General features: G+C 42.2%; 1 protein-coding gene across 1 annotated transcript in view; it reads right to left on the reverse strand.

Moving 5' to 3' along the window:
- The window catches only part of LOC106885061 (ethanolaminephosphotransferase 1-like), a 57,843-nt gene that overhangs the window by 16,569 nt on the left and 25,295 nt on the right, over window positions 1-15,979 (reverse strand). Inside the window, exons 5-6 of the mRNA XM_014936889.1 lie at window positions 12,535-12,803; window positions 5,529-5,637 (exon numbers count right to left, since the gene is read on the reverse strand). Of these exons, the coding sequence (XP_014792375.1) occupies window positions 5,529-5,637; window positions 12,535-12,803 (378 nt within the window). The remainder of the gene's footprint in view (window positions 1-5,528; window positions 5,638-12,534; window positions 12,804-15,979) is intronic.

The raw sequence follows: 15,979 nt of genomic DNA on the forward strand, positions 1-15,979 counted from the left end.
CCCCCCCCCCCCGAACCCACTCCCACTCACAATTAGCAGCCCGTGACACTGCTCTGCCTCTGGCCTTCAGCTCTCTGGTTTTCTGGGTTATTGTTCTGACTGGTTCAGATGAGTTACTCCAAACGTGAACTCAGCTGCTCCTTATAGATATATTTATCTCGAGTGACAGGTGAGTACTTCACACCCTTTACTTCACCGAAGTCTCATACAATGTGTCACAACAATGCTTTAATAAATGTTAAATCGGTGACAGACATGTAGAAGCCAACTCACGTTAACCACCCTTTTCAAACAAAGCCAGTCAAAGCCTGTCAGAGTGATAACGTTTTGAAAACATATCTCTTAACGTCTCATCATTTAACTGTCCATCAGTAAGGCACAACCATCAGCCACTTTGCAATGGGAACTATAGGAAAGCACGGCAGAATGGCTTATTGGTGTGAGGCAGAAACAACTCATAAGTAACATATGTAAATAAGAAAAAGAAAAAATCCTTCCACTGTCAGAAATGCACTTGAGTTGACTTTGTGATTGCTGCTTTGCTGTAAAATAACCCTGAGATCTCACTATGGAGGTTCACAGGATTTCAAGTTTTCCAAGACCTGTACGAGAGAGCAGGCTGCTTCACACAGCGGCAGCTCCCTGGAGCAGAGGTTGAAGACAACATTCTGATTGCTCCAGCACACCAGATATGCTGAATGGATTTATAGGACATAAGTTTCCTGCTAAGGATTAGCCTCAAGGACTTCCAGAGATACTCAAACAAATAAAATTATGGGTACGTTTCTACTTTAACACTGAAAGGGACAAAAAATATCCATTCTTAACCAAAGAAATGTGAATGTCAGGCCATGACTCTTTAGCCATGGCCTTCTAAACACTTTGTGACAATGAAAAAAAGGCAGACTGTTGTACAATTACCCACCACACAGACTTCTGTGTCCTCCTTGCATACAGAGGATGCAGGACACAGTTTCAAGAGAAGACAATATTTTAGATGGGTAACTGTTTTCCCACTACGACAGAATTCAAATACTTGGCATGTTTCAAATGTCATATAGCTTGGTCTCATCATTAGCTTTTTGCTGCTGTTATGTTTTCATTTATGTATTTATTCCCTGCTTTATATACTTTACTAGCTCAGAGAAGGAGTGAACCTCAAAGAACACACACTCTACAAAGTCCGCGCAGAACCCAATCCAACACACATCCTCGGAAAAAATTCTGAATGCTTTGGCCCCATCTTGAAAAGAAAGTTCAAGTTTCAGATCTCTGACAGATGTTAGTGCTCCATTCACGTTTCACGTTCAAACCTGTACTTTGTAAATTTGTCTCAGTTTTGCCACAGGCTTCAGTAGCCAGATCTGGGCACTGTTGACCAGACAGAGCGGACTCAAATGTGCCACCACATCTGGATTACAGAACTGTCTGCCCCATGTGCCACACACTGACGAAACACAACACATCCTTTAACCACAAAGCCTGTTCTTGTGGTTGCAATTAACAGCGAGGAGGAAGAGGAGGAGCAGGAATCTTTCTGTGCATCCAGGAGTCGTTTTTCCAACCTGACTTTGTAAGAAGTGAAGCTGATGTGATAACACTTTGCCTGTTTTTGTGCATCCCACTGTAACTTCTGAGCACTTTGGTCAATTCTGAACAAATAGATTGAAAGAAATTTCCTTTAAGTTGCATGGAAATGAAAGCCAGGTGGAGGAAAACAGACATATAAAAGTCTCCAGTGAAGCGAGGACTGCAGCCTGAACTCAAATTTTGTTAGACATTACAAAATCCATCTCAGAAAGAGCAAGTATGAATGTCCCAAGAAGGAACAATGCTTCATTCAGAACATGCACCTATTACAGGTCATTTAATTGCAATGTGAGACAGAAACTATCATCAATTAGTAATGCCCCTCCCTGAATTGCCGATGTTTACCTGTCAGTGAAAACCTTCTTATGAATTCTGCAGTATCATTTGTGGTACTAGACTTTATATGGGGAACTGACTGTTTTAAAATGCTTATTGTAAATATTTTATATTGTTCTCAACCTGATAGCACAGTGACAGGCAATGCTAGACATTTGGGATACCCTAGAGGGGTGAAAATAAATGATAGCTCTCAGCCCCGTGCTGGTCTTTGAAGGGACCCTAGTTAGCCAGATAACGCTACGGGACAATGGTGGTTAAATCCCAAGAGAGCTTTTGGAGTGTCATTCACAGGAGCCTTGCTGAGAGCTGAGGTAATTAGTTCCAGCTGAGCACACAGGCACATAATTTTAGAAAGGTCTGGCTACTTTCATGCTAGGAGAGAAAAGGCGTTTCTGTCTAGAAGCCAGGACAACACACTCTGGAAAGAGGAGAATGGCCTTCTTCCTTTGTTTGGTGTTCAGCTAGGTGTGTGTTTTGGAGCTGCAGGCTGGAATTGCATTCACTGCCTGTGAAAAGTATGGGTTTCTGTTCTCTGGCTGGTTGAAAAAATCCCATAAAACACCACACAAAACTTTCTCTCCTTCACAGGGGAGTCCTCCGAGGTCACTGTTCGGCAGCCCAAGAGTTGACCTTCCCACAGGTGTTCACAGTGTGCTAGACAGTTCCCAGGGACATATATAAAGCTCTCTCTTGGGAGGTTTTCATAAAACATCTAATCTAAACACTGGTACTGCTGCACTTTTGTGTATATCTTTGTGTGTTCTGGCACCTGATAAAAATTCCATTATTTTCAGTCAGTGTCACCTGGTGATACCACAGCTTCCTCTGAGGAAGTGTTTTTGCAGAGTTCATCCTTAGGTTATACGTGGGCTATGATTTCTTTTTTTTTTTTCCCTGAAATTCCAGGAAAGACATCTGAAAAACTCCACTCTTGTGCATCTCGTTTGGATTCCTTCCCACTACAGAAGGTACTAGCTAAAGCCCAGCTGTTTTCGGAGAAGCAACGGCTCAGCAGCTGAACTCCTGTTGTGTACAGAACAGTAAGAGCACGAAACAACTTGCAAAACCTCTGCCAAGCATTGATGGAGCAGCTACAGGTTCATTGTTAGAAGGACCACTAGTGACTACTAACCCCCATCAGATGGTTAAGGACAGCCAGTTACGGTTTAACGGCTCCTCTTGGGGTCCTGGGAAACTAACTTGTAAAAAGAATCAGAGGCCCACTATATCCCTTTGTTTTAACTAGCCACAAAGGCATTTAACTGAGCACGCCAGAGAGTGGGCTCTCTCATACAAATGGATCCACAGCCTCCCTAAGGGAGAGAATAATTCAATCTTCCTGCCTGTTTGGCCCTTGGTGTAGGTTAGACCGATACTTTCCCTGCAGTCGCAGTGGGGTCCTGCCATTTACTGCAAGCTTCTAAAAACTTGATATATCCAGATTCACTGCACACAGGTTATCCCATGTTAACCACCTTAATTGCTATTGCTGAGCTGAGATTCCAACCTGTGGTGAAACGACAGCGCTTCCTGGATCACCGTGATCCTCAGCGAAAGGATTCTGTTATTTTAATATTTCAATTTGATGTCGGTTTTTAAGAGATTTACTAAGTGCCTCGACAACTTTGTAATATCGAGTCAATCAAGATAATTTCTTGAATACTTTAAACCCATATTTAACAATAATTAAGCTGCAAAAGTTGCCCTGTTAATGGCACTGCAGATAGTGTGGGAGAGACAATGTTTTTAAAGAAATCTTTTGGCTCTCACTTATGCCTACTCTGCTTCGGACAATGATGGAAGAAATACTCAGTTCTCTGCTTGCTGATCCATTCATGCAAGTGTGCCACAGGAGACAGCAGCAGTACTTCTTTCTAATGCTAATGGAATAGTCCATCAAACCTTGCTTTGCAGCTGGTTTTGGTAGAGTATGAAAAAGGATGTTCGTTTCTGCAGATCTGATGACATCAACGTGCTTCCCTACCACAAACCTGCCCAATCTGTTGAACGGTTTGAATTAAACCTTCATCCATGGCTTCCCAAGCGCATGGGAAGCCATCAGTGTACTCACTGAACAGGCTGTCGTGTGCCTGAGAGGCAGGATCAGCAGCAGTGATGTGGGCAGCACAGAACGAGCGTGTTCAAGGGACCGGCCCATCGTGAGAACCCAACAGAAAACCAGGAGGTCTCAAAGCTATCTTGCTGCAAGCTACCCATGCTGGTACCTAAAGCTCTCACCTGCCAGCACCCATCTCTCCTGGACTCGCCGTGCTCCTTCCAGAGCACAAATCACTCCCTACCCCTCATGCCCTGCCAGCCACCAGAGGGCATGGCATACCTAGACCTCGGTCAAGCCAAGTAATTCGTTGACTACTGTAAAGGCAACCAGTTTTTTTCCTCTTCCTTCCTTTCTTTTCATCAGAGTGCCTAAAACTCAGCCGACCACAAAAAGAAAAAGACTGTACCATCTTAGTCTCACATGATCAATTTTGTACTCTGGGTACAGCATAAAGGACTGTCAAGACCATGTCCTTGTACACACAGCTCACAGAGAGCACAGCCTGAACGCAGGGTCCTTTCCAATCTGGGAATCCTGGGAAGCAGCACTGAGTCTCGAGGCAGTACTTGCTGAAGACCTCACCATGGGAAAGGCGGGTGAGAGACAGAATTCACTGTCAATGCAGTGAATTCGAAATTTGCCCCCAAAATGCTCAGATATAGCTCCTAGTCAGGGTCAACTTTGCCTGTATCTAAGCTCTCCATTTGACTCAAGGCCTGAAGATGTTTCTTGGGATGCAAGTGCAGACTGTATGAAACACTTCTTTTTGTGCTCTCTTCTCATCACTTGTGTGCTTATATAAAAATCCCTACAATTGATACACTAGTTTCTTCACCTTCCAAGCAACACATCAAAGCCATTTTGCACACACACATTTTTAGCTAAGATTACCGTGTTTTTAACTCATTGAAATGTAACTGCTCTTGTTCTCAGTCTAGTTATAGCAGCTGAAAAATGCTCCGTGCTTATTTCAAACTACACTGACTGTACCAAATAGTGAACAAACAGGCTGGTGCTGCCCATGAAAAATGCATCACTCCTGTTGGAGAAGTAATTCTAAAGAAGAGCTTAGCAAACCAAATGGCTCTTTTTCAGATTTCCAATTGCGCCTCCTAAGATTATTTAAATCATACCTTTATTTTTTTCTGTCCATAAAGTTTTGGAGCATAGCGTGCTGCAGGCCAAAACATTAAACTTATAATATATGTATAAGTGAGTGACTTTTTAGCTGAGTGACACCAGGAGTTCCTGAGCCCCTGAGAGCCAGCCAGCACACGGCACTGAGCTGCACGTGCAGATAAGGAACATTTCCTGTGTTGTTTGCGTGCAACAGACAGTAATTCAACAAGGAAAAGTGTTTCCAAAATTGTCTACTTTTTTTTTAAGTTTTCTAGTATTAGCCCTTTTAATCAGCTCTATTCACATGGGTTTTGAACTAGCCAACACTTAGAAAAGGGGAAAAAAAAAGAAAGAAATACATGAAATAGCTAATCAAAATAATTTAAAAGCAATACATTTTTGCATGGATCTAGACACTTACCTATAAGCAAGATTACTAATATGTCTGTAATGTAGTATCCAAACAGGAAAGGCTTCTGCCAGACTTCCACACCCACAGCACCGGTGAGCAGATATGCTGCTATTAATACCTATAGAAAAAGGATAACACATTTTCAGTTCCTTACTTCTAAAGGCACAGAATTTTGCTTATCATCTTAATACAAATGCAAGAGTAAAAAAAAAAATAATCTGTTATTTTCCTCCTGTACCCACTTTACAGGATGTTATGCTGCCATCCCAAAACAATTACTTCTAAACAGTGAAGCAGCTTCCAGGGTCACCAACAAAATTATTTAAAATGTCTGAAATGCTGCAAGCAAAGAACTTCCCTGCTAATGTGTGCATCTGCTGGCATGTGGTAAGTGTTACTGACTTACCTTTTCAAAACACCTAATTTCTAAGTCCCCTCTTAATGGCAGGTCTCCCCACTGCACAAGCACTTTCTTGTGTCTGCATACAGACTTCAGAATTAGCAATGTGGCTACTTTTGCAGCTCAGACCCCTGAACTGGTCATGTCAGAATAACTGAGGGGGGAAAAAAACCTAAGCTCACCTGAAATAATACAAAAGCAATCAATTGAATGTGGAGAAGAGAAAAAAAAACAAAAACAAAACAAAAAAAAAAGCCAGGGGGGAGCTGAAGCCTTTCCTGATTTTTAATGTGTTTGACAGATAACATCATTGCAGGACAGAAACAGAAACAAGCAGTCAAACTTCATTAGGAGTGAAAGGACTCAAATAGGAGAGTGATGAGTCACTTAACACGCTGAAGTGCCAGCAGTTTCAGTAGTGATGGAAATGTAGTTTCTACCCTCTCCTCAGAGTTAACTTGGTGACCCAGCTGATGTCAGAAATCTTAATGCAATCAAAACCCTATAGCTCCTACAGCTTCACACCCATCATAGTGCTTGCAGCAGCACTGCCTACTGACAGTTAATGGCACGAATTGTTGAAGTTGTACCTCTTTAGGTGTGTAACGTACAAGTGCAGTATTGACCATGATGCAGTGTTCCCAAGCCCTTGTGCCCTTGATCCCACCTCCTCAAGGGACCTCTCTCTCCTTTGAAACCCTTTTCCTGGCTTGGAGCAGGCCACCCACCCCCTGCACCCCTCCTGCTGCCAGCACCCAGCTGGTGGGGCTGCTGCCCCTCTCTTTCTCGAGGCTGGTTTGTTCTCAGCTGTTTAGCTTTGCTACAGGACCCACACGAAGCCAGGTGTTTCATTTTACATTTACATTTTACAAAATGTAAATGTCTCAGCCTCCTGAACTTGAATTGACAGCGATTGACAACTTGAATTGACTCCTAGACTTGAATTGACAACGAATTGCAACCATTTGATTCAGCTCTGAATTATAATTATCTATGTTAATTATAACGCCATTTAGAAGACTGTATATTCATATATCTATTTGCAGGTATCATTCAGTAACTTTTATTTTTTGTTCAATACAGCTTCTCTCTCTGGGATGACAGATATTTAACAGTTTTACTCCTACCATAGAATCATAGAATCATTCAGGTTGGAAGAGACCCTTGGGATCATCGAGTCCCACCATCTACCCTACTCTACTGAGTCCTCCCCTACACCATGTCCCCCAACACCACATCCAAACGCCTCTTAAACACATCCAGGGACCGTGACCCAACCACCTCCCTGGGCAGCCTGTTCCAGTGTCTGACCACTCTTTCTGTGAAAAATTCTTTCCTAATGTTCAGTCTAAACCTACCCTGTTGGAGCTTGAAGCCATTCCCTCTCGTTCTGTCGCTGATTACCTGTGAGAAGACACCAGCACCACCCTCTCTACAGTGTCCTTTCAAGTAGTTGTAGAGAGTGATGAGGTCTCCCCTCAGCCTCCTCTTCCTCAAACTAAACAGTCCCAAATAGTAGATCTTACTATTTTTTGTTTAGGTTTTTTAAATGCTCATTATTTACTATATTGGGGGGGGGGGGGTTATTCATTTTGAACGTCAACAAACACATTTCCAGCCTTCTAAATTAAATTCATTGCTTTAATTTAAAGGTCCCCTGAAGACCCATATTATTGGTTAATACAGTCAGTACTTTGGGGCAGCCCATCCATGAGTGTCACTGTCAGAGGTCAGCACACCTCTACAACAGGGGTGTCAGTGCAAGGGACTCCCTCAGGGGAAGCCCCTGCCCTGGGATTTGGTGATGCAGCACTCACAGGTTGAGATTGCCTCTTAATTAACAGATGCTGGGCTTGAAAAATGCTCTTTGGCTTCAAATTTTTGGCGTGCTGGTTTTTAAGGGCTCCTAACTGAGACCCTGGTGTCCCTGAAATCAGTAAGAATAACCAGTTCTGACTCCACTGAGGTAGTCTCAAAAACCTCCTTTACAAAGCTGAAAGGACGAGAAAATGGCTGTGTCCCTCGACCTAAGCTGTTTTTAAAAAAATTGAAGATTGTCAAAATTATTAGACAAAAGCTAAGTATGTTAATCAGCTGCATAAACTCATGACTGTTTTCAGACCGCTGGTGGTAAAAAAACAATAATTCAAATGTACAGCAGTGTTCTTAAGTACAACCAAATAATTCTACTTAAGAAAAGACAGCCAGGGTTTCTATCCATCTCTCTGGCATCAATCAGCTTTAGTACTTTTCAGATATAAATCTAGTCTTTAGCGAATAAAAATAATTACAACCTGCTGTAAAATGAGAAGTCCAAATCAAATAACACAAGTAAGGACTGTCTAGCAGGTTAGTGTCAGATGTGCACAATCCTGGATTCCAACTCACAGCATCTGACCAGGGAAATTTGTGGCTTGCCGAGGCCTTATCTGTGAGGAGGCAACGGTACTTAATGCAGACAAAAATCTGGCATGGTGTTAATTTGTAGGCCCTTTGATAAGGCAGCCTGTGGCTGAATAGTAGGACAGCTGAATTCTAAGCAGTGGCTCCCTATACCATCACAGCTTTGTAAATCACAACAGTCACCTTTCTCCTCCTGTAAAATCAGAATGTTACTTCTTTAACGGGGCACTGGGAGAATTCTGTATAACCCTAAGGCAGTATAATTCCTCAAAATCTTCTTTTTCCTTTTTAATAGAGACTTTTTTTTTTGCCCCTCAGAAGAGACAGAAGGTTATTAAAGATGTGATGTGCGCTTGCGTTGCTGGGGATTTCTCTGCCGGTTCCTGAAACACTGGCTGCCACGGTGCTTCCCAGGAAAAGGTCATATGAAACCTGTTTCAGCATGAGTTCTGTAAGCTACTTTTCAAAGAAAACTTGGTATATAGCATCCAAAAAAAAACCCTTCCTCTGTTTTGACTGAAAGGAAGGAGTAAGTTCTACAATGTTTCAGTTGAATCGTTCATTTATTTAGAGTTTCGGGGCCAGCAGAGTGTTCTCCCTGAGAGCCTGGATGGGACCAACCAAAGCCATCAGGCAGGACCAGCTGGGAAAGCATCTCAAACCAAGAACCTGGGGCTTATGGTCCAAGCATCCATGCCTTCAGCCATGACTGGACATAGGAATTCTGGCCATCTTCTCCTTACAGGGCTAGGGAACGGCCAGAAAAAGTTGCCTAGTGCCTTTTTGTGTTTTTTAGGAGCTTGCCCTCTTGGCTGGGCAGAGGGAGGCAGGAGCGTGGAATCACCTGGGTCACTCCAGCTCTCACACAGATCTCATTTTCACTTTAAAACTTTTATTTAAGAATATAAAGGGTACTTCCCTCTTAGGCTTAAGGCAGGACCAATGTAAGCAGAGGTATCACCATAACATATTAAGGAAAAATTAATATTTTGTTCCCCTGCTATGAACTCAATTGCAGTGGCTTATTAGCCACAGTGGCAGGATTAGGGGAGCATTTCATTAGAGGGATATTAATCAGGAGGAAAATGGGGTTTTTTAAAAAAATTAAGAGGATGCCTGTGAAAAATAACATATGGCAGGAAGCCTGAAAGTTTAATTTCTTAGGATAGCTTGGTCTTTTTTTCTCCAAGAAACTTAATGTACAGATATTAGCTTTCTTTGGTTGGGCTTGTGACAAAAATAATAGCGTTTGTTTTCACAAGATACATCCAAGAGAATTTCTCACAGAACATAGCAAAGGTTTGGTTTTTTAGCCTTCTCTTCAGTCCAGGACTTTTTGGGGCTTCTAGTCTGTGTGCTTACTCAAAAGTCTAAGAAAATTGTCTAGATGAGATGCCATGGTGTAAAGAGGCTCCTCTCCCCCCATCTTCTTCTGCCCAGCAGGAGGTACCTCCTTGTGCTGGAGGGAGGAGAGGGAGGAAGTTTTCACTGCTGCTGGTGCCGCCTCCTCGATTCTGGATCCACAAACCTAACAGTCCTCTGACCAAGCATCTCTCAGACACATTACAGCCATTTTTCAAGTTTACAAACCACAGCTTCCTCTAAACCGCTGGCTGCTGTAATCAAAGCTAATTGGAGTGCCAATTACAGCCCAGCTAGCGTAATTAGGTTTACCAATTCTGATGAGTCATCGAGTGGCAGAAAAATGTGCCCGGCATTAAGTCCCACTGATTTCTCCATTTAGGATGAGGGTTTTTTTTCAGGAGGAGCAGCAGCTCTTTTTACACCCTGGGTAACACAGAGCCAGCGAGGGGCTGCCTGCGCTTACGGCCAGGGGAGCTGACTCAGCAGCAGCGCCCTGGGAGCTCCCTGCCAGTTCAGCTTTATACTAATTACTGTATTTCCTGAGCTTTGTGGTGGTAGTGAAGCCCAAAGTTCCTGGCTGCCATAAAATTTAAGAGCAGAAGCAGGGGGCTAGAGCACCTGAATGTCTGAGATGCCAAAGCAATAGCATCATGCTGGAGGTGAGATTACTGACGGCAGAGCAAGAGAGGGGCAGTGGTGCAGCAATCCAGCTAGGAATGCCATGGAGGAAATAGGGAAATAAATGCTGGGAATCAGTCTGAAAGCAGCTTCTGTGCTCTCCGCCTCTGATTGTAACTTTGGGAATATCTGGCAGAGAAGTGGCGGCCAAAAAAGCAGCAAGGGGAGCATTCCCTTTCCTACCCATCATCAGCCATTTGCTAATGTCCTCAGAATCCTCTCCTCCAAGTAGCTGGAGATGAAAAGCTACCTTTATTACAAAATTTGCTGAATGGGCTTACAAACCAAGAGCAAGGTAATTTTTGTAGGAGAATTAAGATCTTTTACTAGACCAGTTAGTACAGCTGGAAAAAAATACATTGTATACTTTCTGGTGCCTGTGAAATGTAGTTTGGACTAATGGAAAAATTACCACCTTGATCTACAAATCCTGTCCTATCTTTGTTTGCAGGCACTCACAACTACAAAAGCTAATTTTTACAGATGGGAAAACTGACATACAGACATTTGAATAGTACAGTCTTCCACTGCTGTTGATGATTAAGCTATACAGCATCAAAAAATCCTTACATCTACATGCTTATCATTTTGACTGTAGGCAAGTCATCACAGAAGTTACTATAAAGCGAGCATGCAGGACAGCAATTCAGCATCAGAGGGGAACAGGAAATAGCACTTGTTAGCACCTTGCATCCAAGTTAATCGAAGCAGTTTACAAACTTTACTGAAACTCAGCCTCGCCACATCTGTCAGGCAGGGAAATGCTATTACCATTAGTTCCCAGATGGGAAAGCAGCGACAGAGGCACAGGTCAGTAAAAGGCACTGACAGAGTTAACTGCACTGCTCTGCTAGTTGATACCCGCTCCCAAATGTAACCACTAATACAGTTCGGATGCTGTAGAAACCCAGAAGATCTTTCTAAACATGCACGTGTATATCTACAGTGATCATCTGAGCCACAAATTAAGTTGGAACACAGCGATTCCTCTCCTGCTGGAAGAGCTTCACTAAGGAGCCTTACACAGATGTGGCTGAAACTTGCGGACCAGCTGGCTGCCTAATGTCTTAGTCCTGAGCCAGCTTCTCCCAAAATCTATTTTCTCGGGGACAAAACAGATGCAGCACAGCTGGACCACCGTCTCTGAGTTGTTCTCAAACCACTGGATTCTGATTATGTTTACAGCAATACATCTGCAGCCATTAATTCAAATACTATATTTCCATTAAAACACACATTTGAATATTTGTCAAACTTCTTCTCAATTATGTATGTTTGGCTGTACCTTTCATCTCATGCCTGTGACAGGAAGCTCAGAAGACTGGGACTGTGCTCTTCAGGCTGCAAGAGCCTGGCTATCTAAGAAATAGATAAGTCATCCCAGAAATCCCAGAGCTGGGCCCTCGGCAGCGCAATGAGCTTGTAACTGCTGCTGCTCATTTGTGCACTGAGGCCACCACTCACCATGGTGCCCTGGGCGTGTTTCTGAAGAGGTCCACCTCAAGGTAGGGCTGTAAGCCGGTCAAGGACTTAGCGGGTGACTGGCTGTGGGCTGATATGTAATTCTCGTTACTGAATGCCATTTCCAGAGAGAAAACCTCTAATGGTATGGTTTTGACTTTTTTTCAGGGATAAAACTCACTTGACAACAGTTGATGCTCACTGTATAGGAACAATGCTATTTCCATCTCCACATTTGATGCTAAGAGGTGGTAGAATTGAGGTCTAGTATGGCCTAACTATAATTATTGTTAATAAACACTGCTTGGACTAATTCACTTCATGCCTCAGAACCTAGTGTTGGTGGGAAAACTGCTTATGGCTTCGGATAGCATAATAATTTTTGTTAATAAAATTTGTTATGATACCATAAATCAAATGCAGTTAAATGTCATTCTCATGGGCACCATCTGACTGCTAGGCTTGCTGTGAGCCTTTTTTCTTTCCTGCAAGGGAACGAATCTCTGATGCTGACAATTTGCTCAAGAACATCCCTTCTTTGCAAACGCAGGAAGTATTTCTGAATTTCTTTTAGGGTTCTGCTATTTCACATTCAAACTCTTGGCAAAATACATTTGCCTTGAGCTCTATTTTCCTATTTCTGCAATATTATGAAAACACTAACACAGTTTAAAAAATAAAACCAAAACAGGAATGATAAATACTTACCACTTGGCTTATATCGTATCCCCAAGGAAGAAAAAGGACTCCTGTGTTATATTTCTCCCAGTGCGAACACATAAAGTTAAACAAGACGATGCTTAAATATATATACATTGTATATACGGAAACTCCAGTCTTCCCGTTGTCACGGGAACAGACAGAAAAAAAAGAAAGCACAAAAATGGAGGTAGCCCAGCTGTCCAGCCCGTGGTCAAATAATTCTCCCAGAGGAGTGCTGGACTGAGTCCTTCGAGCATGCTTCCCATCTATGGAGTCTAGAAGGATTGGGAGAGGAAAAGAAACAAAGGAATAAGAGCCCAACAAAAGGAGTCACTTTCCTCACATGCACTTCACTACTGCCACACGCACACTACTGCCATCAGTTTCTCAATGACAGTGCTGAAAAGTGTCCACAGGGCTTCTCACCCATCCATCAGTGTTGTGGACCCCCTGAGACTTCAGGAGAAGACTGCTTGTGGGGTAGATTCACGAAGACATTTAGGTTGCCTGATGCTAATTGCCTTGATGACTAAGTTAAATGGCAACCTCAAGGCAAATTTCACAATTTTTGTGTGTGTGTGTGCCTACCTAAGATAGTCTTTTAAGTCTAAGTCTTATAGTCTTATAAGTTTATAAGATCTTATCTATAAGTCTAAGACAGTCTTATAAGTCTAAGATAGTCTTATAAGTCTAACTAAGATAGTCTTCGAAGTCTTTTGATTGAAATCTTAGGAGGCAAGAATACCTTACTTTTACAGTGAGTTATGTGCTCACCACTTTTAACATTTGATAGATGTATTTGAAAGATACCCAAACACTGTCCTGGGTCTCACTCTGAGGATGTGGTTGGACAATAGGGTTTGAGTTGGTCTGAGAGTTCGCTGCTGTTGAACAGGGGAGGACCTGCAGCCTGCTCAGCTGGTGGAAAGACAGCAAACATTGCGTTTTCTTCTGGGTCACTGAAGGGAATTGGAGCTGTGAATGGTACAAAAAGCAAGGGAGATGGCACAAGGGAGGGGAGGTGAATGAAGGGAGGGGGAGGAGGAGGTAGGGGGTCCAGCAGCTGTGACCTTTCTTAGTTCTATTGTCAAACCATACCCTTAGCCTCTTCTCTGAGGCTGTGCTGGTGGGGCTTTTAGCAATAGTTTCCTCTTAAAGTTAAGTCAAAATATGCAGGATGAACCCCTTAGGAAAAAGAGAACAAACCTTACAGATTACTTTTTGTTATCCTGAATCTCAAAATAACATGGAGAAGGATTACTTTTTTCTTGTTAATGTTACTTGGATGGTACTATAGCTAACAATTATTAGCCATCGATAGCATTAGTAACCCAAGAATGACTGGAGAGACAATTCAGCAGAGTGAGACCAAAGACTCCACAGCTGTTATAGATCATATGCTACTTACTTCTCCAGATTATTTGGCAGTACTCTGAGTTTTGTTTAATGTAAATATACTTCAGGGATCTAAATCAGGAAAACATGGGATTTCATTTTGTGCAGATTTTAGACTATCTCCCTATTGTAATACCTAAACAGCTGTGAGAAATCCTCTGCTCAGATACCAATCTCTTGAGACGGTTCTCACAACTCTAAAAAAATTAAGATCTCACAGAGGATTTCAAATATGTCTTTCCCCCTTCTAGAGCCACGTTCTCCCTCCAGTAACACTCCCATCGAATTGTTGGCATCTTACTGAAACGTGCAGAAAGAAAACTCTATAGGCTTGAGGTTACTTGAATAGGGTTGTGATAGACATCAAAATTCTTTAAAGGATGCTTCTGAAATATAACTAGCGCATAGGTATGTAAACATCCCTAAACAGTTCATGGTTTTTTATATTTCAAGAATTTCTATCCCAAATCAGAGAGAATTCGTTTACAGGGGTAACACTTTTTAAAAATGAAAACGATAGAAGATCGGTCCGTTCATAAATTATTTTAGGTTGTCTCAAAAGAATATTCACATTTGATACTAAAATAGGTCCATCACAGTGAAAGAGTGGTTTTCATTTTGCAGCAAGTTCAGCTTTACTAAAAAGAGCTAGGTTTGTAACAGTGTCATGAAACACAGTACTTCTGATTATAATGGGTGTAGAGAGAAATTCAGGAACGGTTTAACACATACGCAAAATTGGATTTTCACAAATCTTTACCCACATTTTCCATGTGGTTTCCCTAGCTTTTTAAGAGAGTGAAAATATTTTCTGATTTAGATTTCAGTTTTAAATCATTCTTGTCAACAATGGTGTACGTTCAATAGCGGACAGACATTGTCCAACACTTCCATTGGTTTAGAATTCTTGTATTATGATTTTGTCTCCTGAAGACTCATAAATCTTCGGTTTTACTAAAGTTTATGTAACTTTTAAACAGTGGAATTCAAAATAACAGAAAGGGAAAAGATATCAAACCACCTTAACAAAAGGGGCAAAAAAGAGCAGCATGCTAGGGAAATCGGAGAGAGTAACTGTGTCATTCAAAAGAAGCTGAGAGAGATTAAAGCTGCATATTTGGTTAGTTATTATGACTCTTTGCAGTCTTCCAAAGGGAAAACTTTGGCCATGCAGAATTAAATCTGAGACTAAATATTTCATGAAGCGGCTTGGACAGCACACACAAAAATCTACATATACATCAGTTCGTTATAGCTTAGACTGTCAACATCATAATCCTTGTCTTCCATGTATTAGGAACTATCGGCCTCGCTGACAAATAACATCTACATTAAGCATCTCAGAAGCTGAATTTCCAATGAGCTTTCCAGGGTGTCAGACACTAACAGTTCCAATATGTAATTCCTATTTATGAAACAATAGCCACTTCATTAAATTCCATGCAATTTCATACAGAATGGTTTCCACAAAAGAAACTGCTGCTTCTGCTAATGATTATCGAGAGCTGCTAGGGAAATCTGACTGGTAGTCAGCTTCAAGGGACGGTTGTCCCAGTGACTTTTATGGTACAAACACAAAGATATCCTGAACACACTAATTTTGGCACAAACTCGCCAGTTTGATAGAAATGCCAAGGCATTTACACTGCAGAGGGAGATGTCTGCACAAGGGGATACCTCCAGGTGAATCAAGATGGCTCTACATACATGGGTCTGACACCAAAAGTGGCCAGCATCTTTGCACAGCACTGTGGTGTACATCCAGAACACACCTATATCTAGCCTGGGTATCTTAAGTTGGCACAAAAATGCACGGCTGCCCTCTGCAAAGCTGGTCTTGTAAGAACCAGCTCCAAAGAGGGAGTACATTTACACAGCACAGTGCAGTCCATGTCAATATAATACCTTGAGTCCCCCCAAAATTAACTCTATTGCACCACATTGTGGAGAGACTACTTTGGAATGGGTCAGCTTTGGAAAAGAAAGGGAAAAAGCCGTGCTAGTGTGGATCTCACTCCCAGATCTGCAGCAGTTGAGGTCTATGTCTTCACACCAC

Source organism: Calidris pugnax, unplaced genomic scaffold (assembly GCF_001431845.1).
Source record: "Calidris pugnax isolate Ruff unplaced genomic scaffold, ASM143184v1 scaffold51, whole genome shotgun sequence".
In the NCBI taxonomy this organism is placed as follows: Eukaryota; Metazoa; Chordata; class Aves; order Charadriiformes; family Scolopacidae; genus Calidris; species Calidris pugnax.